The sequence below is a fragment of the Ranitomeya variabilis genome, chromosome 2 (assembly GCF_051348905.1).
Source record: "Ranitomeya variabilis isolate aRanVar5 chromosome 2, aRanVar5.hap1, whole genome shotgun sequence".
Classification (NCBI taxonomy): Eukaryota; Metazoa; Chordata; class Amphibia; order Anura; family Dendrobatidae; genus Ranitomeya; species Ranitomeya variabilis.
The window spans coordinates 276209920-276236943 of NC_135233.1; the positions used below are offsets into that span (position 1 = coordinate 276209920).

Consider the following 27024-nt stretch of genomic DNA (forward strand, 5'->3'; position numbering starts at 1 on the left):
GTTTTATGACCAGGTTGTGGAGTGATTTCGCAATGTCCGCTGACACGACAGGTACTGCTGCATCGATTCAAAGTGACAGGAGACAGCATTTTTCCAATATGGTTACGAACTACTTTTCCTCCCTCATCGATGTTCTCCCTCACAGGTCATTCCCCTTTGATTACTGGGCATCTAAAATAGACACCTGGCCTGAATTGGCAGAATATGCATTATAGGAGCTCGCTTGCCCTGCTGCTAGTGTGCTATCCAAAAGAGTCTTCAGTGCTGCTGGTTCAATACTGACCGAAAAAAGGACACGTCTGGCTACCCGAAATGTCGATGATCTAACCTTCATTAAAATAAACCAATCATGGATTTCAAATTATTTGGCCCCACCTTCCCCTGCTGACACGTAGCTTGCCTGAAAAATGTCTTGCTTTTGACCTCCTCTTACTGACTGCTTCAATTCCTCCATTTGCAGCTGCTGAATGTCCACCATTGGCCATTTTTATACCTCCCTAAATGGGCTGACTCCCCCCCCACACACACACAGGGCCGTGGTCACCACCTGGCGCAAGCACCCGTGCGAGTGACGTTTGCCTGGACAGGTGGGTGTGCCCACTCTTGGGTGACGGCACTGGCACAGGGTCCCTCATAGTACAATGAAGTGTCTCTGACGGTGGTGGTGGTGCACAACCAACGTCAGACACACCGTCGTAATATGAGGGGCCCTGTGCCAGTACCGCCGCCCACTAAAGTGTTCCCCCCCAGCTCAAACAGTGCTCTACCACTTGCAATACTTACCTCTCCCTGCTCCACCACTGTGTAGTCTGGGCTGTTAAATCCTTCAATGGCACTGCCAATACAAATTTGTTGAAATGATAGATGATAGTTAAAATATACAGGGGCCCTGGCCTCCATTTAGACCAGTTAATACTTTGCGCCTACTACCACTGTCTGCTACTCAGCAGAGGAGCCCACACCTGTACCTAGCTATGCCACCTGTTTATTTATGAACAATTTTTGGGCAGACATTTAGCCTACTTAATTATTTGGGACTACTAACTGTGTCTGCCGCTCCTTACAGTTGTCCTCCGCTGAACAAAGCAATGCCGCCAGTTTAGTCCTGTTACCAATTTTGAACTGCATTTAGCCTACTTACTTTTTTGGGCCTACTAACTGTGTCTGCCCCTCATTACAGTTGTCCTCCGCTGAACAAAGCAATGCCGCCTGTTTAGTCATGTTACCAATTTTGAACTGCATTTAGCCTACTTACTTTTTTGGGCCTACTAACTGTGTCACCCTCTCATTACAGTTGTCCTCCGCTGAACAAAGCAATGCCGCCTGTTTAGTCCTGTTACCAATTTTGAACTGCATTTAGCCTACTTTATTATTTGGGCCTATATCTGTGTTTCCTCCTCATCCTGCCCATTGCCCAGCCACTGCTAGATGAGTCTGCTGGTACATTAAACCAGACCAGTACATTCCCCTTGCACTCTCAGCAGGGTCAGATTCTGGCTGTGTAAAGTCAGGTTCCCTTTCCTGCATACTATACCACCTTACATGGGGACAAAGAGGAAGGTGCAGATGAAAGTGCAGGTTCCTTCATCAGGTGGGGGGACATACTCGTTAGCGACGTCACTGGCACAGGGCCCCTCATAGTACGCAAAAGTGTCTCTGCCGGTGGGAGGCGCCACCCGCCATCAAACACACCGCCGTACTTTGAGGGGCCCTGTGCAAGTGCCAATGCCAACGAGTGGGCCCCCCTGCTTGCTCAGGATCACAGCACTTGCAAAGTTGAAATTCCTCTCCCTGCTCCACTGCCGTGACGTGTTCCGCGTTTCCTGGGCCCACGAAAATCTTGAGCCAGCCCTACCCCCCCACAACTTTAGCCAAATGACCCTCAGTTTTCAATGCCTAACTTTTATTATAAAGTGAATTGAGATTGACAAGCTTCAGTAATAAGAATTGATGTTTTTGGCATTAAAATGGGCACTGTAGGTGTTTTCCTGTCCTCCACTCACTGCCGACTTTGATTCCCCATTGACTAGCATTGGGTTTCGTGTTTCAGTTGGCCCCCGACTTTACGCAATAATCGGCCGATTTCACCCGACCCGACTTTTGACAAAGTCGGGTTTCGCGAAATCCGACTCGATCCGAAAAAAGTAAAAGTCGCTCAACTCTAGTCTGCATGCCACGCCGCATTGATGCAGTAATTGATGCAAAAGGAGCCCTACCAAGTATTGAGTGCATTTACTGAACATAAATTTCAGTAGGCCAACAGTTCAGATTTTAAAAGCATTTTTTTTCCATCATACATGACGGCACCACGAGAGAGGGGATCCGCCCATCAAGGACAGGAAACCTTCAAGATAAAAGCGGCGGCTCCTCTCTCCACATCAGTTGGTTTCCTGTCCTTGACGGGGAACCCTCAAGATGGAAGACTTCTGATGAAGATAGAAGAGGATGCCCGGGCCTGGGTCGGGTGGATTTGGGCAGGCGCTGGTCTGCTGCACCCGTCACCAGGTACCGGTAGTCGCCTTGGGGGTCAATGTATACCATGCCCCCCCCCTGAGCGAAGCATGGCCACAGCCCGTGAGGCGAACACCCGGGTGAAGATTCTCCACGGGGGCCGCAGGTGGCGCTTTCCCCCTGTCGAGTTAGAAATCCTGCTGTCCACGGGGGTCACCTTTTGGTGCCCCCCCCTGTTGACCAAAGGTGGCCATGCAGCCCGTGAGGCACATCGGTGCCCGGGCTAGGTAAGCTCCTTGGAGGGTTTTGGGGCCCTCCCTGTCGAGCGTGAAGAGCAGGTCTCCCCCCTTCCCCCCTCCTCCCTGGTAGTACCTGATGCTACATGGAGGTGAGTGCGGCAGAGCAGGTATGGAGCGGTGTCCGGGGCACTAAGGGGACATCTGGCGTTTGAGGTGAGTGCGGCGCTGCCTCCTGGAGTCCGTGGTCTGGAATTCCCGGTGCTGTGAGCTCCTTCTCATCCGGCGTTGGGTGCCGGAAATGGTGGTTACGCGCATGCGCACGATACCTGGCGACAGCACTCGGAACACTACACAGGAGCTAAGGGGAAGGGGGACCGAAAGAGGCGGCGCGCACCGGAAGTGGTGATCGGATGCACGCCTGGAACAAAAGCAGCGCGCACCGGAAGTAAGGTCCGGGTGCGCGTGCAGTGCTCTGGCAGAGGCAGGATCAACCAGGTAAATGGTGGATTAAAAAGCGCGCACCGGAAGTGGTTGCCAGGTGCGCGCTTAGGCATAAGTATATAGCGCAGAGTCGCGCTGACAGCTGACAGGCGCAGGATCAACCAGGTAATTGATTGCATCACATGCACCGGAAGTGGTGCAGGCACGATCAGCCAGGTAATCAATCATGATTAATGAAGCGACCAATAATAGCAGGATCAACCAGGTGATTCATTAAAAAAAAAAAAAAAGAGGTGAATCTATTTAAACGAGCCAGAAGTGCTGCCCTGTGTCACTAAACCAGGCCAGGTTGAAGGTGACTACTCTTGTTACGTGGTAGTGTGTATGATGAAGAGCTTTTCACCAGAGCATTTGATGCCACAGCAAGAGATGCAGGAAAGGCGTTCTCACTCAAGTGAAAAGAGCCAGATCCGCCGTGGCAGCAGCAGAAGCCGCTCCGACAGCGTACGGACAGATCGCCATACCAAGGAGGGGTCCCTAGTTTCATTGGGAGACACGGAGAAAACCAGCCAACCTCCGGATCCGGTACCCGTACTTTGAAAGCGTCCGAGTGGTGAGTGAACTGCGAGAAAGTCCAGCACGCTAATGTCTGTTCTTTTCTCTTCTCTTATCTCCGTCTCTCCCCTCTTTTCTTACATACATTGCGGGGTGGAGTACAGGAGGTCCCCAAAAAATATAAGGGAAAAACTAAAAATAAGGAGTGTCCCTTATGTAAAAAGCCTTTAAAGACATCTTGGGATAAAAGACTGTGTCAGGAGTGTATCAATAGGACGGTGGCGGAGGAAACACCCTCCTTTACGGACAGCCTAAGATCTCTGACCCAGTCCGAGGTCTCTAAGTCCGTAAAAGCATTAGAGACAGCCGACACAGATGCCAGATCTAGGGACAGATCCAGCCCCTCAGTAGCATCCCAAAGAGATTCCTCGGAGTCAGAGGGGGACTCAGATACAGCTCGCTGCTCAGATAGTAGCTCAGAGGAGGAGGATGCATTTCCAGCAGAGGCTACGGATAGGCTTATAAAAGCCGTTCGCTCTACCGTGGGGCTGGTAGATGAGAAGGCTAAAAAGACAGCCCAGGAACTTATGTTCAGTGGTCTACAGAAGAGAAAACGGAGGTCATTCCCTATTAATGAACAATTACAAGAACTGATTAAAAGGGAATGGCAAAAACCGGAGAAAAAGTCCCAGATAACCACCTCCCTAAAAAGAAGGTATCCATTTGAGGAGGAGGCGTCCTCATCTTGGGATAGAGCCCCAAAGATTGATGTGGCAGTCTCAAAGGTTGCCAGGAAATCCTCCCTGCCATTCGAGGACCTAGGTTCTCTAAAAGAATCTCTGGACAGGAAAGTGGATAGTTCCCTGAAAACGGCATGGGAAGTCTCGGCAGGAGCACTAAGGCCAGCTATCGCGGCCACTTGTGTAGCCAGATCCTTAAAAGTCTGGATAGACAACCTGGAGGAACAGGTAGAGCAAAAAGTTCCCAGAGAGACTGTCCTAGAGGCAATACCAACCATGAGAGCAGCGGCAGTGTTTCTAGCTGAAGCATCAGCAGACTCGGCTAGACTGGCAGCAAAATTAGCAGCTTTAGCCAACACAGGACGCCGTGCCATATGGCTTAAATGCTGGCCAGGAGATACACAGGCAAAGATGAAGCTTTGCTCTTTGCCTTGTGAGGGGAACTTCCTGTTCGGACCAGCATTAGACGAGGTATTAGAGAAAGCAAAAAAGAAAAACTTTCCGAAACAGCCATTTCAGCCCTTTTGTCACTCCTTTCGGAAAGGCCAAAAATTCTGAAGACAGCAGTATAGAGACCAAGACAGGAGCAACCTGGACAAGCGACCCAGGGGAGGAAAGGGCTTCTATTTTGGCAAGTCCCCCAGAGACACCAAGAAACCCTCCCAGTGACGGTCCTTCTCAGGTGGGAGGGAGGCTCTCTCACTTCCTTCCAGCCTGGGAGAGGATCTCATCCAGCATATGGATCCGGCAGATCGTAGGATCAGGCCTAAAACTAAAATTGCACCACTGGCCTCCAAAAAGATATATGCAGACTCCGGTACAGTACTCCCAAGAGAAACAAGACAGTCTGGAGGGGGAAGTAACATCACTCCTAGACAAGCACGTCTTGGAAGAGGTTCCTATAGAGGAAAGGAGGGACGGATTTTATTCCCCTCTTTTTCTCATAAAAAAATCAGACAATTCCTGGAGGACAATAATAAATTTAAAAGGCCTCAACAAATTTCTTGTAATACCATCATTCAAGATGGAAACCATAAAATCAGCGGTGAAGCTTCTATATCCCTAGTGTTACATGTCCGTCCTCGACCTCAAGGACGCTTATTATCACGTCCCAATCAGACAACAAGATCGTCAGTTTCTCAGAGTGGCAGTTCAGATGGGGTCCCAGTTGCGTCACTTTCAGTACAGGGCTCTGCCCTTTGGGATAGCAACAGCCCCACGGGTATTTACAAAGCTGATTGCAGAGGTCACAGCACATCTCAGAGAAAAGGACACTCTGATAATACCCGACTTCCTGATTGTAGGGAAGAACTTTTCTCACTGTCAGGAGCAGGTCAGGATAGTGATGGACACTCTATAGACACTGGGATGGCAACTAAACCTCAAGAAATCAAAACTAGAGCCAGCAAAGGTCCAGAATTTCCTGGGGATAACGGTAGACTCCGTGGCACAGGAGTGTCGCCTCCCAGAAGAAAAAGAGGAAAAAATCAAACAGATGATTATGACAACATTAACAAAGCCATGACTTTAAGAAGAGCCATGTCCATATTGGGGTCCCTAACCTCCTGCATACCGGCAGTAAAATGGGCCCAGTTCCATGCAAGAGAACTGCAGTGGTGTGTGCTGCAGAACGACCTGGAACTTCAGGGGCAGCTAGACCAGAAGCTCATTCTCCCACTCTCTGTACTCCAATCGCTCAGGTGGTGGTTACAGATAGAGTCATCTCCGAGAGGTTCTCCCGGAAGACCAGGACCTTCTAACGCAGGGTCCCTTCAACCACCTGCAGAACTCCGGGCTTCATTTGACAGCCTGGCATTTGAGCGGTCGTTACTAGAGAAAGAAGGGTTCTCAGCTGGGTTAATATCCACCTTGCTCAGCAGCAGAAAACCAGTAACGACCAAGATCTATGGGAGAATATGGAAGAAATTCCTCTCCAGCTCAGGGCCAATACGGGAAGGGGAGGTCCCGATAGTGGCAATACTGGAGTTCCTGCAAAAGGGCTTAGATCTGGGGTTAGCTGTTAGTACCCTCAAAGTACACATTTCAGCCTTAGCAGCTTTATTCAACTGTGACCTGGCAAGCAATAGGTGGATGGTGAGGTTTATCCGAGCCTGTAGTAGAGCTGACTCTGTTCCATCCCCTACTCCTCCACCATGGGATCTGAATTTAGTGTTAACAGCCCTGACAGAAAGCCCCTTTGAGCTGTTAAATACAACTTCAGATAAAGTACTAACATTAAAAACAGCTTTGTTAGTGGCATTTACATCGGCCCGTAGGGTGGGGGATTTACATGCATTGTCAGCTGACCCCCCCTTACACACAAATCATGGACGATAGGGTTGTATTAAAATTAGATCCGGCATATCTCCCCAAAGTGGTATCGAGATTCCATAGGGCTCAGGATATAACCCTACCCTCTTTCTGTCCCAATCCTAGTAACAAGAAAGAGGAGAGACTCCATTGCCTAGATGTCAGGAGATGTATCCTGCAGTATTTAGAGAGTACAAAATCCTGGAGGAAATAGAGGGCTTTATTTGTTTCGTTCCAGGGGTCAAGGAAGGGCCTTAAAGCCTCGAAACAGACTATAGCTAGATGGGTGAGAGAAGCCATTATTCTAGCGTATAGTAGTGCAGACAGGGTTATTCCACAGGGTCTGAAAGCCCATTCCACGAGGGCCATGGCGACATCGTGGGCGGAGAGAGCAGATGCTACCATCGACCAAATCTGTAAGGCGGCCACTTGGTCCTCTCCGTCTACATTTTTTAAACATTATAGGCTAGACCTATCTGCTACCTCTGATCTCACATTTGGGAGAAGAGTGTTACAAGCAGTGATCCCTCCCTAAAAGAGAATACAAATCTCTGTAACTCTCTCGTGGTGCCGTCATGTATGATGGAAAAACACGGGTATTACATACCTGGTAATGTGTTTTTTCATGAGACATGACGGCACCCTTATATTCCTACCCTTTTGATCACGTCATTAGTTGGGTGCATTATTAGCATTATTTGTATTATACACTCCCTGGGGTATCGGTGAATAGAACCGTATAGGATGTATTATTTATGTGTACACTAACCAGTGGAGTTCCTCTCGTACTCTGTAAAACAACTGATGTGGAGAGAGGAGCCGCCCCTTTTATCTTGAAGGTTTCCTGTCCTTGATGGGCGGATCCCCTCTCTCGTGGTGCCGTCATGTCTCATGAAAAAACACATTACCAGGTATGTAATACCCGTGTTTCAGGCTGGTGTTATAAAGTATTCTAATTTACTGAGATAATGACTTTTGGGTTTTCATTGGCTGTAAGCCATAATCAACATTAACAGAAATAAACACTTGAAATAGATCACTCTGTAATGACTATATAATGTGAGTGTTAGGGGTCGAGTTCCCTCCTCTGCACAGGGGGAATCTCAGTCCATCTCCGCTGCAGTCTCCCATTCTTCTCCTGCCGCAGTGGAGCCTGCTCAGCAGAGACGTCAGTCCCAGCGTCTCGCTCAGTCTGACTCTGTGCTGAGTTACTGCTGCCTTTCCTGCTTCTGCCATTGAAGTTGGTGCTGGGCAGCGGCGAGCAGACGCTTCTGGGTCTAAGTCCTGCTTTGCTCTTTCTGAGCATGCCCAGAGTAAGATCTCTCAGTGGAGATCGAGGGTCACATGACCTGATACTGCAGCTAAGGTCATTGGCTCCTTCAGGAAGGTTCTGTAGGTGCTCACGCTCTGGTGTAGCTTCTCATTGGTCCTAGGAAGGTCCTGTACGTGCTACAGCTATTTAAGGTTCGCATGACCGCACGGCCATGCGCTAGTATTGTTCTTTGATAAGTGCTTTGCGCCAGTGTGGTCACGAGAGAATGTATTCAGGGACCCGGCTGAAATAAGCCCCTAGAATGCTGGCACCTCCGGCGAGGAGTTTTGTATGCATGCATGACCACTGACTGCTCTAATTTGGGTAGTTAGCCTGTGCCTCTGTGAAAGTTAACAGGGCACAGAGCTTTGCATTCTCGGCTGCTCTGTGAAGCTAACAGAGCTGGTTCATATCGCCATATAGTGCCGCGGTTTCCTAGCAGCAGGTACTCCTGCACGGTGGACCCTGGGCTGCGAACGCACCAATATCAATAAAAACATCTGCGTTCCGCTAGCCGTAACAATGAGTTTCACTTTTTGTATTGAAGATTGATGATAATTGGCTCTCACTGTAGACATATTTGCGACTTATTCTGTAAAAGTTTTGTGACCCCTTTTAAGGTGTCTTTCTTTTCTAATTTATTTATTTTTTGATAGTTGTATACATATTCATGAAGTGCGACTTTTCCAAATGTTGCATTTTTTTTAGCATATCTCACTCCATTCCACGCCCCTCTCCCTCACTCCCTATGTAAGGTCTCTGGATGATTTTTATTTTGACGCAGTTGAACCCTTATGCATGACATTTAAAGGGAACCTGTCACCCCCTGGGACATGTATAGCCTATTAATATGGGTATACAGGTGATAGAAATGTTAAACTAATCCTACCTGTATGCCTCATATTAATTTAAATTAATCTTTTTGTTTAGACAACTTATTTTATTTCTTTATGCTAATGATTTCTTCCAGGCTTCGTGGCATGCCTCCTGTTTTCATTATAATATCACCCTCCTCCCATGCATGTGACAGTGCTCTGTGATGTGAAGTTGTGGCGCCAGAATCTTGCACCTGCACCCTGCACTCCCTCCACAATCCCTCTACAATAACCATACCTTTTCCTCCCTTTCTGTGGGCAGAATTTTTGGGGATCTTCTGCGCAGGTGAGTCATTGCGACTTCCACTCCAGTAACCTCCAACGCATGCGACGATAAGGTGTTTTCCACACTTCCTCCCTCTCCCTGCATAGTCATCACTAAGAAGCTTGTGTATATATGAAATAAAATAGGTATTCTCAACAACAAGACCACTAATATGAGGCATACAGGTAGGACTAGTGTAAGGCTACTTTCACACATTAGGTTTTCAGTGTCAGGCTAAATCCGGCGAATGTTGGAAAACTGGATCCAGTGCAGATTTTGAAAAACTGATGCGACGGATCAGTTTTTTTGACAGATCCAGCTAGCCTATCTAAAGTATTGGATAAAAAAAAATTTGGAGCACGCTCAGTTTAAAAAACTGGATCAGGCCGCCGGATCCGCCTTTTTCCGGATCCGGCACCTTCCGGCTCCCATAGGCTTTCATTGTAGCAAACAGCCGGAAGCGTCAGATCCGGTGCTTCGGGCTTTTTCGCCGGAGACCAAAAACGTTGCAATGGACGTTTTTTCAAGAAACCGGAAGCGGCAGATTTGCCTGATCCGGCGAAAACCGGACGAAACCGAATGTCATCCGGTGCAATCTTGCACTAATACAAGTCTATGGGAAAAAACCTGATCCGGCACCAACATTCGCCTGATCCGGTTTTTTGAAAATTAGCCGGATTTAGCCTGACTGCAAAAACCTGATGTGTGAAAGTAGCCTAACATTTGTATCACCTGTATGCCCATATTAATAGGTTATATACATCCCAGGGGGTGACAGATTCTCTTTAACATAATTTCAGTGACTTTTTGCACTAAAAAGTTGGAAAACTGATTAAAAAATAATTTGATTTTGCACCAATTTCAGAAACTGTGTTTTTGTGCATTTTGATGAATTTGGAGAATAAATTGCAGCACCCCAGAGTCCTGGTTGTTGCAGTACTGTGGCTCCGCCACTATGGGGAGCTATGGTACGTCTGATTGCACTAAGGAGTTTCTCTGACCAGGTACACTCACACCACACTTCACACTCCGGCCACCAGGGGCCACTAGTAGGCCACTCCTCACAACTCTGGTAAAACTGGGGGTTGGACAGGAAGACAGGGAGAAGTAGCTGGGAAGAGCTAGTGAGAGGACCTGTCAGGGATGGGATCCTGGCAGACTCCTCAGAGCAGAACAAACCAGTGAACAACGGGAATACAGTAAAGAGGAATTAGAACCAGAAGGAGTCGTGCTGTTAGACCGAGGCAACATCCTTCTGAGGCGCAAACAGTCGGTGGCCGGAACGCCGAGCAAGTAAGAGACTTTAAGTACTACTGCAAACCACGGCCGGACAGCTAATTACAGGTTGGCTGTCTCACTTAACACCTAAGCAGACAACGGAGGCAGCTGTGGGAGAGGGGCGACTCTAGGGTCCCGGAAGAACTCCAGGCCTACCCCGTCATACGGGTGCGTCCTACCATATCATCTGGGGGACGGAGAAAGCGAACATCAGAGACAGACAGAAACAGTTGTGAGGACTATCCCGGGAGCTCAGCAGGGAAGAACTACAACACATAGCGCTAGAAGGTAGACACTGATTCCCACCTGTAAAGAGAACTCCTGATGTGCCTTTGGACCGGCCGGTCTCTGACAACCCAGTTAACAGCGCTCTGGACTGAGGTCTCCAAAACCTTCAGTAAAGAGGTAAAGAGACTGCAACCTTGTGTCCTCATTATTTACCGCGACCTGCACCCCACAACTGCACCGTTACAACACCACTTATTGCACCGGACGTCCCCCACTGACAGACAGGGCCACGGACCGGGTCTAGCCACCGTGACAACCCCAGAACTGAGACTCAGAGGCCCGGCTCCGGGTACCCCTCGGCCCTGCGGCGGTGTGGGGGCGCTCTAACTTGGCGTCACGAACAGGATCTACTTAAGCCTGAAGAATCAGGTCATGTGTGCCTTGGAACTGTGATTTATTGCGCTTGAATTGTACTTTATTGAAAAGACTGTGTATTGCCATTTACCGCCAAAATTCGCCATTGCCGCGCACGGAGGGAGGAGCCTTAGCTACGTGGGCGGAATCAGCCAAAAGAAGCGCGGAACGGAAAGCGCGGTAAGGCGCCAATCCCGGAAGAGGAACTCCGACCTCCAGCAGGTTCGTGGGAGGAAGGGACAGCCATGTCTGAGTCGGGAGGAGAGGAGGTGGCGGTCGCAGCCGCGGACGCAGGGGCAGCTCCGGTCCCCGCAGCGGACGGAGCCGCGGCCCTAATACCACCACCGGTAGCCGCAGAACCCGCTGTTCCTCCCAACCAGCCGGACGCTGCCGCTAACACAAAAGCCATAATGCCCTTTTCTATGCCGTACCTGCCCGGAGCGGCTTGGCTTCCGCGATACTCTGGGGAGTCGCATACGTTCACTGACTTTAAAGAGGGGCTCTGCAGCCTGCTCGAGTTCTATCCCCTAACCGAGCCTCAGAAGGTCCATATGATAACCGGCCTGTCATGATCTCAATGGCAAGAGAACATAGCATAAGCATATATAGGAACTAGCTCTTGGAAGATGGGAACTGAGCTGACCATGAACTAAACCTAACGCACAACTAGCAGTGGCCGGGTAGCATGCCTACGTTGATTCTAGATGCCCAGCACCAGCCGGAGGACTAAATAATGCTAGCAGAGGAAAATATCAGTCCTAGCTCACCTCTAGAGAAATACCCCGAAAGGAGACAGAGGCCCCCCACATGTATTGGCGGTGAATAAAGATGAAATAACAAACGTAGTATGAAAATAGGTTTAGCAAATTTGAGGTCCACTTACTACATAGCAGAAGACAGAAAGGACACTTTCATGGTCAGCTGAAAACCCTATCAAAACACCATCCAGAAATTACTTTAAAACTCTGGCATTAACTCATAACACCAGAGTGGCAATTCCTGTTCACAAGAGCTTTCCAGACACAGTAACGAAACTACAGCTGTGAACTGGAACAAAAATGCAAAAACAAACATGGACAAGAGTCCAACTTATCTAGTAGTTGTCTAGGAGCAGGAACAAGCACAGAGAGGCTTCTGATAACATTGTTGACCGGCAAGCAACTAACAGAGCAGCAAGGTTATATAGCGACTCCCACATCTTGATGGGAACAGGTGAACAGAGAAGATGAAGACACCAGTTCAATTCCACCAGTAGCCACCGGGGGAGCCCAGAATCCAAATTCACAACAGTACCCCCCCTCAAGGAGGGGGCACCGAACCCTCACCAGAACCACCAGGGCGATCAGGATGGGCCCTATGAAAGGCACGAACCAGATCAGAGGCATGAACATCAGATGCATTCACCCAAGAATTATCCTCCTGGCCGTATCCCTTCCACTTGACCAGATACTGGAGTCTCCGTCTGGAAACACGAGAGTCCAAGATTTTCTCCACAACGTACTCCAACTCACCCTCAACCAACACCGGAGCAGGAGGCTCAACGGAAGGCACAACCGGTACCTCATACCTGCGCAATAATGACCGATGAAAAACGTTATGAATAGAAAAGGATGCAGGGAGGTCCAAACGGAAGGAAACAGGGTTAAGAATCTCCAATATCTTATACGGGCCGATGAACCGAGGCTTAAACTTAGGAGAAGAGACCCTCATAGGGACAAAACGAGAAGACAACCACACCAAATCCCCAACACAAAGCCGAGGACCAACACGACGGTGGCGGTTGGCAAAAAGCTGAGTCTTCTCCTGGGACAACCTCAAATTGTCCACCACCTGCCCCCAGATCTGATGCAATCTCTCCACCACAGCATCCACTCCAGGACAATCCGAAGATTCCACCTGACCAGAGGAAAATCGAGGATGAAACCCCGAATTACAGAAAAACGGGGACACCAAAGTGGCAGAGCTGGCCCGATTATTGAGAGCGAACTCCGCCAATGGCAAAAAAGCAACCCAATCATCCTGGTCAGCAGACACAAAACACCTCAGATATGTCTCCAGGGTCTGATTAATCCGCTCGGTCTGGCCATTCGTCTGAGGATGGAAAGCAGACGAAAAAGATAAATCTATGCCCATCCTAGCACAGAATGCCCGCCAAAATCTAGACACGAATTGGGTCCCTCTGTCAGAAACGATATTCTCAGGAATACCATGCAAACGAACAACATTTTGAAAAAACAGAGGAACCAACTCGGAAGAAGAAGGCAACTTGGGCAGAGGAACCAAATGGACCATCTTAGAGAAACGGTCACACACCACCCAGATGACAGACATCTTCTGAGAAACAGGCAGATCTGAAATAAAATCCATCGAGATGTGCGTCCAAGGCCTCTTAGGAATAGGCAAGGGCAACAATAATCCACTAGCCCGAGAACAACAAGGCTTGGCCCGAGCACAAACGTCACAAGACTGCACAAAGCCTCGCACATCTCGTGACAGGGAAGGCCACCAGAAGGACCTTGCCACCAAATCCCTGGTACCAAAAATGCCAGGATGACCTGCCAACGCAGAAGAATGAACCTCAGAGATGACTCTACTGGTCCAATCATCAGGAACAAACAGTTTATCAGGTGGGCAACGATCAGGTCTATCCGCCTGAAACTCCTGCAAGGCCCGCCGCAGGTCTGGAGAAACGGCTGACAATACCACTCCATCCTTAAGGATACCTGTGGGCTCAGAGTTACCAGGCGAGTCAGGCTCAAAACTCCTAGAAAGGGCATCCGCCTTAACATTCTTAGAACCCGGTAGGTATGACACCACAAAATTAAACCGAGAGAAAAATAATGACCAGCGCGCCTGTCTAGGATTCAGGCGCCTGGCGGTCTCAAGATAAATCAAATTTTTGTGGTCAGTCAATACCACCACCTGATGTCTGGCCCCCTCAAGCCAATGGCGCCACTCCTCAAAAGCCCACTTCATGGCCAAAAGCTCCCGATTCCCAACATCATAATTCCGCTCAGCGGGCGAAAATTTACGGGAAAAGAAGGCACAAGGCCTCATCACGGAGCAGTCAGAACTTTTCTGCGACAACACTGCCCCAGCTCCGATCTCAGAAGCGTCGACCTCAACCTGAAAAGGTAGAGCAACATCAGGCTGACGCAACACAGGGGCAGAGGAAAAACGGCGCTTAAGCTCCCGAAAGGCCTCCACAGCATCAGGGGACCAATCAGCAACATCAGCACCCTTCTTAGTCAAATCGGTCAATGGCTTAGCAATATCCGAAAAACCAGCAATAAATCGACGATAAAAGTTAGCAAAGCCCAAAAATTTCTGAAGACTCTTAAGAGAAGAGGGCTGCGTCCAATCACAAATAGCCTGAACCTTGACAGGATCCATTTCAATGGAAGAGGGGGAAAAAATATATCCCAAAAAGGAAATCCTCTGTACCCCAAAAACACACTTAGAACCCTTCACACACAAAGAATTAGACCGCAAAACCTGAAAAACCCTCCTGACTTGCTGGACATGAGAGTCCCAGTCATCCGAAAAAATCAGAATATCATCCAGATACACAATCATAAATTTATCCAAATAATCACGAAAAATATCATGCATAAAGGACTGGAAAACTGACGGAGCATTTGAAAGACCAAAAGGCATCACTAAATACTCAAAGTGGCCCTCGGGCGTATTAAATGCGGTTTTCCACTCATCCCCCTGCCTGATTCGCACCAAATTATACGCCCCACGAAGGTCAATCTTAGAGAACCACTTGGCCCCCTTTATGCGAGCAAACAAATCAGTCAGCAACGGCAATGGGTATTGATATTTAACAGTGATTTTATTCAAAAGCCGATAATCAATACATGGTCTCAAAGAGCCGTCTTTTTTTGACACAAAGAAAAAACCGGCTCCTAAGGGAGATGACGATGGACGAATATGTCCCTTTTCCAAGGACTCCTTTATATATTCTCGCATAGCAGCATGTTCAGGCACAGACAGATTAAATAAACGACCCTTTGGGTATTTACTACCCGGGATTAAATCTATGGCACAATCGCACTCTCGGTGCGGAGGTAACGAACCAAGCTTGGATTCCTCAAAGACGTCACGATAGTCAGACAGGTACTCAGGAATTTCAGAGGGAATAGATGATGAAATGGAAACCACAGGTACATCCCCATGAGCCCCCTTACATCCCCAGCTCAACACAGACATAGCTCTCCAGTCGAGGACTGGGTTGTGAGATTGCAGCCAAGGCAATCCTAGCACCAAATCATCATGTAGATTATACAGCACCAGAAAGCGAATAATCTCCTGGTGATCCGGATTAATACGCATAGTTACTTGTGTCCAGTATTGTGGTTTTTTATTAGCCAATGGGGTGGAGTCAATCCCCTTCAGAGGAATAGGAGTCTCCAAAGGCTCTAAATCATACCCACAGCGTTTGGCAAAGGACCAATCCATAAGACTCAAAGCGGCGCCAGAGTCGACATAGGCGTCCGTGGTAATAGATGACAAAGAGCAAATCAGGGTCACAGATAGAATAAACTTAGACGGTAAGGTGCAAATGGAAACAGATTTACCAAGCTTTTTAGTGCGCTTAGAGCATGCTGATATAACATGAGTAGAATCACCACAATAGAAACACAACCCATTTTTCCGTCTAAAATTCTGCCGCTCGCTTCGGGACAGAATTCTATCACACTGCATACTCTCTGGCGACTTCTCAGTGGACACTGCCAGATGGTGCACTGGTTTGCGCTCCCGCAAACGCCTATCGATCTGAATAGCCATTGTCATGGACTCATTCAGACCCGCAGGCACAGGGAACCCCACCATAACATCCTTAATGGCATCAGAGAGACCCTCTCTGAAAGTCGCCGCCAGGGCGCACTCATTCCACTGAGTAAGCACAGACCATTTACGGAATCTTTGGCAGTAAATTTCCGCTTCATCTTGCCCCTGAGATAGGGACATCAAAGTTTTTTCTGCCTGAAGCTCCAAATGAGGTTCGTCATAAAGCAACCCCAAGGCCAGAAAAAACGCATCCACATTGAGCAACGCAGGATCCCCTGGTGTCAAAGAAATACCCAGTCTTGAGGGTCGCCCCGGAGCAAGGAAATCACAATCCTGACCTGCTGTGCAGGGTCTCCGGCAGAGCGAGATTTCAGGGACAAAAATAATTTGCAATTATTTCGAAAATTCTGAAACCCAGATCTATTCCCCGAGAAAAATTCCGGCAAAGGAATTCTCGGCTCAGATACAGGTGCATGACAAACAAAATCTTGCAAATTTTGTACCTTCGTGGCGAGATTATTCAAACCTGCAGTTACACTCTGAAGATCCATTACAAACAGGTGGACACAGAGCCATTCAAAGATTAGAAGGAGAGAAAAAAAAAAAAAAAAATTTCAGCAGACTACTTATTTCTCTCCTTTCTCAGCCAAGGATTTTAACCCTTTAGTGGGCCGGTCAAACTGTCATGATCTCAATGGCAAGAGAACATAGCATAAGCATATATAGGAACTAGCTCTTGGAAGATGGGAACTGAGCTGACCATGAACTAAACCTAACGCACAACTAGCAGTGGCCGGGTAGCATGCCTACGTTGATTCTAGATGCCCAGCACCAGCCGGAGGACTAAATAATGCTAGCAGAGGAAAATATCAGTCCTAGCTCACCTCTAGAGAAATACCCCGAAAGGAGACAGAGGCCCCCCACATGTATTGGCGGTGAATAAAGATGAAATAACAAACGTAGTATGAAAATAGGTTTAGCAAATTTGAGGTCCACTTACTACATAGCAGAAGACAGAAAGGACACTTTCATGGTCAGCTGAAAACCCTATCAAAACACCATCCAGAAATTACTTTAAAACTCTGGCATTAACTCATAACACCAGAGTGGCAATTCCTGTTCACAAGAGCTTTCCAGACACAGTAACGAAACTACAGCTGTGAACTGGAACAAAAATGCAAAAACAAACATGGACAAGAGTCCAACTTATCTAGTAGTTGTCTAGGAGCAGGAACAAGCACAGAGAGGCTTCTGATAACATTGTTGACCGGCAAGCAACTAACAGAGCAGCAAGGTTATATAGCGACTCCCACATCTTGATGGGAACAGGTGAACAGAGAAGATGAAGACACCAGTTCAATTCCACCAGTAGCCACCGGGGGAGCCCAGAATCCAAATTCACAACACCGGCCAACTCTTTGGGGCGGCTCTGAGAGAATTGAAATCCTGGCCCGCTGAGGATAAAGAAACTGCACAACAGATTTTTGCCAAGCTTAAAGCCACCTTTGATACTCGCACTGCTACAGAAATTAAACTGACTTTTTATGGATGCAAACAAAGGCCACAGGATAGCTTACGGGACTATGCCCTTAATCTCCAGGAAGCGATGCGGGCCATTAAGCAGAGTGACCCCGGCAGCATGCAGGATGAGGATAAAATCCTGAAGGAGCGGTTCATTGAGGGGCTCCTGTGCAGTCACCAGCGGGGCCAATTGCACTTCCTGGCCATGCAAAATCCAGACTTGACTTTTGCACAGTTTAAAGATAAAGCTATCCAGGCATTGCAGGAGCGACAGCCCAGCCGCGCAGTACCACCCAGGCGCCCCGCTCTCACATACCACCAGGAGGTGGCATCGGATACCCCAGTTGCCGCGGAGGCCGACGCCCAGAGCTTCGAGGACGACTCCCCTGCAGGACTCCGTCTCCAGATGCAAGAGCTAACCAAGAGCGTTGCTGCCCTGGCCCGGACGGTGCAGTCCCTACAGGAGGCCCCCAAAGAGAAGATCCAGTTGGCTTCCAGCCCGGAGGATGTCCCTTGGATGCGACAGAGGAGGACTCCGCCGACCAGGAGCCGGCCCGACGATCGCTTCCACCAGGATGGAAGACCCATCTGCCGCCGCTGTCACCAGGTGGGCCATCTTGCAAGGTACTGTCCTTTAAACGAGCAACCCCTGGGGCAAAGGGCCAACCCCCAGGAGTAGGACGGTCAGGCCCGCAGCATTGGAGAACCAAGTATATTGGAGGACGACCAGTTCTCCCTGTAGTGATTGATGGAATCCCCTTGAATGCTTTGCTGGACACCGGTTCTCAGGTGACGACTATACCTTACGTGCTCTACAAACGGTATTGGGAGGACGCTGATATTACTCGTGGCCCTGACGATGATTTCACCATAATCGCCAGTAATGGTCAGCCGTTGCCACAAGTGGGGTATAAGGAGGTCACCATCAAAGTGGGGCGGGTGGAATTGAAAGCCCAAGGGATTGTGATTGTAGATATTGATCGTCGAGAATGTAATCCCATGATGACTCTTGGTACTAATGTTATAGAAAATTGTCTTGCAGAAGTGATTGTTTTGTTGCAACAGGTGGCAGAAACCGCTGGCCACAGTGAGCAACGTGCCCTGCAGAAGGAAATCAGAGCTCTGATGCAGAGACAGCAGGTAGAGCTGACTGGTGGTGAGATTGGTCGTGTCACTGTGAGTGATTCAAACCCCATCGCGATACCCCCCAAGAGTGAAATGTTAATATGGTGTCGAGCAGCCATAGGCCTCAGGGGTAAGGACTACCAGGCCTTGGTAGAACCCGTATATTCAGACAATAGGCCTACTGTTCTGACAGCCCGGGGGGTGGTCGACGTCCGACAGGGGAGAGTGCCCGTACGTGTCCTCAATTGTGGGGAGGAAGAGGTCCACCTAACCAAGTATACCACGCTCGCCAAACTGTTCACTGTCAATAATAGTGTAATACAGACACCTGAACCCTTGGTCCCGTCAAACGTGGCGGAGAACAAAGGTTCTGCAGAGCACTCGAAAGACTGGTGTCGGGAATTGCATGTGGGCACTGACTCTACCCCATCTCATCAAATACAGGGGGCTTACAGGGTGGTACACGAGTACGAGCAGGTATTCAGCAAACACCCCTCAGATTTTGGGCAGGTGAAAGGGATCCAACATCACATCCCCACGGGAGATCATCGACCCATAAAAGAGAGATATCGCCCTGTACCCCCAGCTCATTACCAGTGTGCCAAGGACATGTTACGGGAAATGAAGGAGGCTGGGGTGGTGAGAGACAGCTGTAGCCCCTGGGCAGCTCCGTTAGTCCTTGTTAAAAAGAAAGATGGTACAATGAGGATGTGTGTTGATTACAGGCAGTTGAATCGCATTACACATAAGGACGCATACCCACTGCCCAGGATAGAGGAGTCTCTGGCTGCCTTAAAATCTGCTAACTACTTCTCTACCTTAGATCTCACCAGTGGGTACTGGCAGGTTCCTGTAGCGGAGGCGGACAAAGAGAAGACGGCCTTCACGACGCCAATGGGTCTCTGTGAGTTCAACTACATGCCCTTCGGATTGTGCAATGCTCCCGGAACGTTCCAGAGGATGATGGAGTGCTGCCTGGGACACCTGAACTTTGAAACCGTGCTGCTATATCTGGATGACGTCATAGTCTTCTCTAAAACCTACGAAGACCATCTGAAGCACCTGGCCGAGGTGTTTGAAGCCTTGTCCAACTTCGGCCTAAAAGTGAAACCGTCCAAGTGTCATCTGCTGAAACCTAAAGTGCAGTACCTGGGCCATGTGGTGAGCGCTGAAGGAGTGGCCCCAGACCCCGACAAGGTCACAGTGATCAAGGACTGGCCAAAGCCCAGTGACCTCCACGAAGTCCGGCAGTTCCTCGGGCTGGTAGGCTATTACCGGAGGTTCATTAAAGACTTCACCAAGAAGGCCGCACCCTTGCAAAACCTGTTGGTGGGCCAACCAAAGAAGACCAAGGGGAAGAACACCCCCTTTGACTGGAACGGGGAGCTGGAGGAATCCTTCACCTGCTTGAAGTCGGCGCTGACGGGAGAAGAGGTACTGGCTTACCCCGAATACGACCAACCGTTTGTGCTGTACACAGATGCCAGTAATGTGGGACTAGGAGCCGTGCTGTCTCAAGTCCAGAAAGGCAAAGAAAGAGTGATCGCTTACGCCAGCAGGAAACTCCGTCCCACGGAAAGGAACCCTGACAACTACAGTTCCTTCAAACTGGAATTCCTTGCCCTTGTCTGGGCAGTGACAGAGAGGTTTAAGCACTACCTGGCCTCCGCGAAATTCACCGTCTTCACGGACAACAATCCGCTAACGCATCTGGATACTGCCAAACTCGGGGCTTTGGAACAGCGGTGGATGGCCCGGCTGTCCAACTATGATTTCACCATCAAATATCGGGCAGGACACCAGAATGCCAATGCCGATGCTCTGTCCCGAATGCCGAATTTACCAGAAGTGGGAGAAGACCCGGAGGCACTTGAAGAGGTGGAGCTGCCTGCCTTCCATCGCCCCAAAGCCACTCAGAACTCTCACCATGTGAAGAACAGGCACAAGAACCAACCGGATGCCACGCTGAATCCCCTGCCCCACCACGGATGGGCAGAAACCCAGGATAGTGACCCCGCGGTCCGTCAGGTGAAGGAACTCTTGACGCAGGCTGGGTTGCACCCTGGCCCAGATGATCCACAAGAAACCCAACAGCTGTGGAAGGGGAGAAGCAAACTGTTTATCCATGATGGCAAGTTGTGCAGGAGGAGCATCGACCCACGTACTCATGAATTGGTGTGGCAGATAGTGGTGCCAAGGCGAGATGCGCCCATGGTTCTGGGAGCCTACCATGATGGAGCCGGACACTTCGGATGGAGGAAGCTGGAGAAGCTGCTCCGAGGGAGGTTCTATTGGATTGGCATGAAGAGAACCATTGAGAAGTGGTGTCGGGAGTGTGGTCCATGTAGTCTGCGCAGGAAGGACCGTGACAGTCAACGGGCTCCCCTGCGGCCTATCATCACCAAACGGCCGCTCGAACTGGTCGCGCTGGATCATGTGAAGCTGACACCTAGCCGGTCGGGCTATATCTACGCCCTTACCATCATGGACCACTACTCCAGGTTTTTGGTGGTTGTGCCTGTCAAGGATCTAACAGCTAGGACTGCCGCCAGGGCCTTCCAGCAGCACTTTTGTAGGCCCCATGGCTACCCAGAGAAAGTACTGACCGATCAGGGGCCTGCATTCGAAGCGGAAGTGTTCCAAGAATTCTGCCAGTTGTACGGGTGTAAGAAGATCAGAACTACACCGTACCACCCTCAAACCAACGGGATGTGCGAGAAGATGAACCAGGTAGTAATCGATTTATTGAAGACCTTGCCTGTGGAGGAACGGAACCTGTGGCCGACAACGTTGCCTGACTTGGTGGATATGTACAACCACATCCCAGTAAGTTCCACCAACTGTACTCCAGCGTACTTGATGCGAGGAAGGTCTAGTCGGTTACCCGTTGATCTGGACATGGGGGTCCTAGTACCCGAAGATACCTCGCCGGATGCAGATTGGGATGCAGAAAGGCAACGAAGGTACCGCGAAGTACAGGAGTGTGTAGAGAGAAGTCTCGCCCAGGCTAGGCAGAAGCAAGAAAGGGACTACAACCAACACGCTCCTGCGATTCCCCTGTCACCTGGTGAGCAAGTACTTAAACGAAAGAGGAGATTACACAAGCTCGATGACCAATGGGAAGCAGAACCGTATACCATCCTGCCATCCGACTTCGACAACACAAAGGTCTGTCTCATCAGCAAGGACAGAGGGGAGACCTCGACAGCGGTATCCAGGGATCACCTTAAGGTCTGCCCCGATAAGTTAAAAGAGAGGGGCACGGCCCCAGAAATCTCCCCGCCGGTGGAAAAGGAGAAGATGTTCCATACTGTCCTTGGTGACTTTCCCCAGTCCTGGACTCAGATAAACCAAGCCATCGTGGTACCTGTCATAATGTTTCAACAGCCGGACCCGCCAGAAACAATGGTGGTACCAGATCATCTGGCCCCGCTACCTCAACAAGCCTTACCTGATGAAGCCATGCCAACCATTGAGCCGGCAAATCCTCCCTCTGCTATCAGTGAATCTGCTGTACCCACTGTTGATAACCGCAGCTCTGAGAGCCCCAACCTGCCAGTGCTACCCAGACTCACTAGAAGTGTAGTTAGAAGACAGTGCACTACACCAGCGGTAGCAAGCATAGCGGGCCCTGTTAGGCCAATAGCAACCCCTGCGCTGCGAAGGTCCACACGCAGCACTCAAAATCAAACTCCCCTCCGCTACAAAACTTGGAGGTATTGATAAGGGCTGCTATTTAATTGAAAATGTTTGTATGCATATCTTTTTGTTACAGGTTTTTAAATGGACACTAGAGTAATGGACGGTGAATTGCTCAAAAACTTTCATAAGGGGGACCCCTTTGTTTACCCGGGGTCCCCGCTGTTTCAACCACTGAACTGAGAGTCATAAACTGTGCATGACCTAACTTTTGCAACGTTCAAGAATCCTCACCTCCCATAAAGGGAAGCATAGTTATGTTCAATTGTTATGCTATTTCAAAAATTTGTGTGTTTCCTGTTAACATGTATTATTGTTCTTGTTTTCCCAGTCCCGGAGTACTGGATTTAACCGGGGGGGAGTGCAGCACCCCAGAGTCCTGGTTGTTGCAGTACTGTGGCTCCGCCACTATGGGGAGCTATGGTACGTCTGATTGCACTAAGGAGTTTCTCTGACCAGGTACACTCACACCACACTTCACACTCCGGCCACCAGGGGGGGTGGTCCTATCTAGTAGGCCACTCCTCACAACTCTGGTAAAACTGGGGGTTGGACAGGAAGACAGTGAGAAGTAGCTGGGAAGAGCTAGTGAGAGGACCTGTCAGGGATGGGATCCTGGCAGACTCCTCAGAGCAGAACAAACCAGTGAACAACGGGAATACAGTAAAGAGGAATTAGAACCAGAAGGAGTCGTGCTGTTAGACCGAGGCAACATCCTTCTGAGGCGCAAACAGTCGGTGGCCGGAACGCCGAGCAAGTAAGAGACTTTAAGTACTACTGCAAACCACGGCCGGACAGCTAATTACAGGTTGGCTGTCTCACTTAACACCTAAGCAGACAACGGAGGCAGCTGTGGGAGAGGGGCGACTCTAGGGTCCCGGAAGAACTCCAGGCCTACCCCGTCATACGGGTGCGTCCTACCATATCATCTGGGGGACGGAGAAAGCGAACATCAGAGACAGACAGAAACAGTTGTGAGGACTATCCCGGGAGCTCAGCAGGGAAGAACTACAACACATAGCGCTAGAAGGTAGACACTGATTCCCACCTGTAAAGAGAACTCCTGATGTGCCTTTGGACCGGCCGGTCTCTGACAACCCAGTTAACAGCGCTCTGGACTGAGGTCTCCAAAACCTTCAGTAAAGAGGTAAAGAGACTGCAACCTGGTGTCCTCATTATTTACCGCGACCTGCACCCCACAACTGCACCGTTACAACACCACTTATTGCACCGGACGTCCCCCACTGACAGACAGGGCCACGGACCGGGTCTAGCCACCGTGACAACCCCAGAACTGAGACTCAGAGGCCCGGCTCCGGGTACCCCTCGGCCCTGCGGCGGTGTGGGGGCGCTCTAAAATCATCGGAGAATACCACATCACAAAAAAAGAAAAGTTACTTAAAATGCAAATGATGAATCAGGAGCTTCCTCCTTTAACAGTCATTCATCTTTAAAATCTGAGAGCAGCATGAGGTGGGGGCAGAGATCCTGATTCCAGAGATGTGTCAATTTCTCAATAATTTGCTGTAGTTTTAATACAATCAGTGTTTTATCAGAAAGAGATTAACACTACAGGACAAGATTTCCAGTGTCAAGCAGTCCAGCTAATCTGTGTAACCCCGCCCCCAACACTGATTTGTAACTCTCTGACTATGTACACAGGAATCTGCCAATCAGTGGTGTGGGCGGGGTTATACACAGCTCAGCATTCTGACCACTGCTACACCTACAGTAGAGAAAACAGGGATTCTATGAAAACTGCACCAAGCAGCCCAATAAGTGATATATTGCTGGAATCAGGGTGACTACATCATGAAAGGTCTCAGACTCAGATTACATAGCAAAAACCTGCACCTGCTGACAGATTCCTTTTTAATGGATGGTGGTTGTGATTCTCCCATTGGTTCTGACCTCAACAAATCCTTTCATTTTGAGTATTGCCTCCATTCTTCTGTACTTTTCGCACATGCTCTGGTATCCTGCTTTTCATACTGCGCATGCATGTAGTCCACACTTACAGATGAGCCATTCGACACATACATGACGTATTGGCATTAGCACAGAAGTCATGCAAGCTAACTGGATCGTTACCTGCTCTTCGTCTACCTGCCACAATAAGCATGTTTGCATGCTGTCACATAGCAAAAAGGTTACCCTCCCTGCTCTCTCTAAACTGGGCACTGTGACAAGTACAGCTACACAGGAGCCTGTTATCCTCATCAGAATGTTGTTTTCACGCTTTCCTTTCCAGAGAGCAAAGCTTAGGGTATGTTCATATAGAGCTTTGTGAGGGGTTCAAAAATGACAAGTCTTTCAAGTAGAAGCTACTTTGGGAAATACTTAAGGAAAGCTTTTATTTTTCCTGAAGTTTTTTTTTCCGGCTTTTGATTTCAAAGTGCCTAGTTTGGAGTGGATTCCATCAAGACCTGCTTCAAAGAAGTGACATGCACTTATTTTTCCATGTTTTTCAAAATCTCTTCAGGAAAAAAAGACTGCTCACTAAACTCCTTATATGGAAAAACAAAGTGAATTTCACATATAAATTAATAGGAAGAGTTTTCCAGGCGTTTAACCTCCTACCCAAAAAGACTGAATGCTGTAATAACTTGAAAGGGTATTTCAACAAAGTATTAGCCTATGTATGTGCATGTTTATGCAACCATATTATTTTACTTCTTTATTTTCCTTTTTCTACCCAAAAAGATCTCAGTTTATTTTTCAATGGAATTGTACAGATTATGAGAGACATTAAAGGTGAAAAAATTATTCTTATGATTTTTTTACATGACAAAAACCTAGCATTTTAACAAAGTTATGTAGACTTTTTTACAATCCTTTATAAAGAACATCTCGGATCTCCTCAAGAAAAAGAGAGTTGATGAGAATACAAAGATGGTGTCAATAGACCTTAAGGCTTTGCACAGTTGAATTCCCCAAGAGTAGGCCATTTATCCTGTAAAATACTTCCTTAAAGGGTTATTCTCCTCGTCAGGAGCCTATCCCAATATGTAGTAGGTGTAGTGATAATATTAGCAAATACCTCCATTTAGAAATGAAGTATAATTCTTCTCATTCGCTATGTCACTTAAAGGGTATTGGAATAGCTTAGCTATCCATGAATACGACCACTAACAACAAATAGTGATGAGCGAACGTGATTGGATAAGGTGTTATCTGAGCATGCTCGGGTGCTAACCAAGTGCCATCGGCATGCTCAAAAAATATGTTCAAGTCTCCGCGGCTGCATTTCTCATGTCTGTTCAACAGCCACAACACTTGCAGGGATGGCCTAATAAACAGACATCCCTGCCTGTGTATCAGCTGTCAAACAGCTGTGAGACATGCAGCCGCTGGGACTTGAATATATTTTTTGTGCACGGCGAAGGCACTCGAGCATGCTCACAAAACATCTTGCCCGAGCACGTTCGCTCATCACTACTGTCACTATATGAGTGGTCCACCTGCGGCTGTTAGAGGCGCATGATGGCTGATCATATCAGCTGTCATGTGCAGGGAAATATGCCGAAGCCCGCATCAAAGGCAGGGACACAACCTTTGTTGTACCTATACGGCAAAGGGATTAATATTCATCACACTTCTAAGATATGATTTTTCACCACAAATTTGAAAGTTTGTCTCAAAGAGGTTTAAATGTAATACAGTACAAGTGAAAATAAAATTCTCGAACTTACACAAGAGGAAATAACAGTAAGTGCCTCTTGGAAGTACTGCCAGGCCTCCTCCTGGTCATAATTCTCTAGCTCCGCAAATCTTTCAGGTAAGCTCAATTGTATTAGGCTATGTAGACATTTACTATTTGGAAAACAAAATCAAATTATTATTAAAATGTGTAATAATTATTAAACAAACCGCATTAAAGCATTATAGTGTTCCTACATATAATTCCCATATAATAGCGATTTTATTTCTTTCTTTGCAGGGCGAGTTGTAGTCTTCAATGGCACCATTCATTTTACCATGTAATGTAATGACTAGCAGGTAGAAACTTCCAGATGGAGTGATGTTGTGAAAAAAGGCAATTCTCCCTTTTCTTTTATGGGGTGGGGGAACGGTGTTCATTTTTAAGAGGTTCATTTGGATTTGGGGGCAAAAATTACCTGGCAACTTAATTCTACAGGTCAGTCCAATTACCGAAATACCAAATTTATACAATGTTTTGTTATTCTACTGCTTTTAAACATTCAAATTCGGAACTTTAAAATCTTGACTAGAGATGTACTGCTTAGTTTCACTCACTGTTTACGTCAAGTTACCAGAGATGATGATGAAAAAAACCTACAGGTCGCCCTGAAAAAAAACCTCGCCCTCATACCTTTCACCATGGATTAAAGAAACCTTAAAATATGGCAATGCAGACACCCCTCACTCCCCACATACACACATAAAAAAAAGTTTATTAATAACAGAAAAAACTGATATATAAATGTATTATCGTAACCCCTTAAGGACCGACCAGGAGCCACTTTGTAAGATAATGCCCAGGCCTCTTCTTTTTTTTTTTTTTTTTTTATCTGACCGGTGTCACTTTATGTAGGAATAACTCTGGAACTCTTCAACGGATCCCACTAATTCTAAATTTTTTTTTTTTTTGTGACATATTGTACTTCATGATAGTGGCAAAATTTGTTCTCTATGACTTGCATTCATTTGTGGAAATTTGGAGAAAATGTTGAACATTTCACAATGTTCAACTTTTAACCCCTTTACCCCCAAGGGTGGTTTGCACGTTAACGACCGGGCCAATTTTTACAAT

The 27024-nt window shown here is 48.2% G+C and overlaps 1 protein-coding gene across 4 annotated transcripts in view; it reads right to left on the reverse strand.

Moving 5' to 3' along the window:
• The window catches only part of TEX11 (testis expressed 11), a 301033-nt gene that overhangs the window by 30529 nt on the left and 243480 nt on the right, over nucleotides 1-27024 (reverse strand). For all 4 annotated transcript variants that reach the window (XM_077284979.1, XM_077284978.1, XM_077284977.1 and 1 more), the window contains one exon: nucleotides 25943-26063. In XM_077284979.1, coding sequence (XP_077141094.1) covers nucleotides 25943-26063 — 121 coding nt within the window. The remainder of the gene's footprint in view (nucleotides 1-25942; nucleotides 26064-27024) is intronic.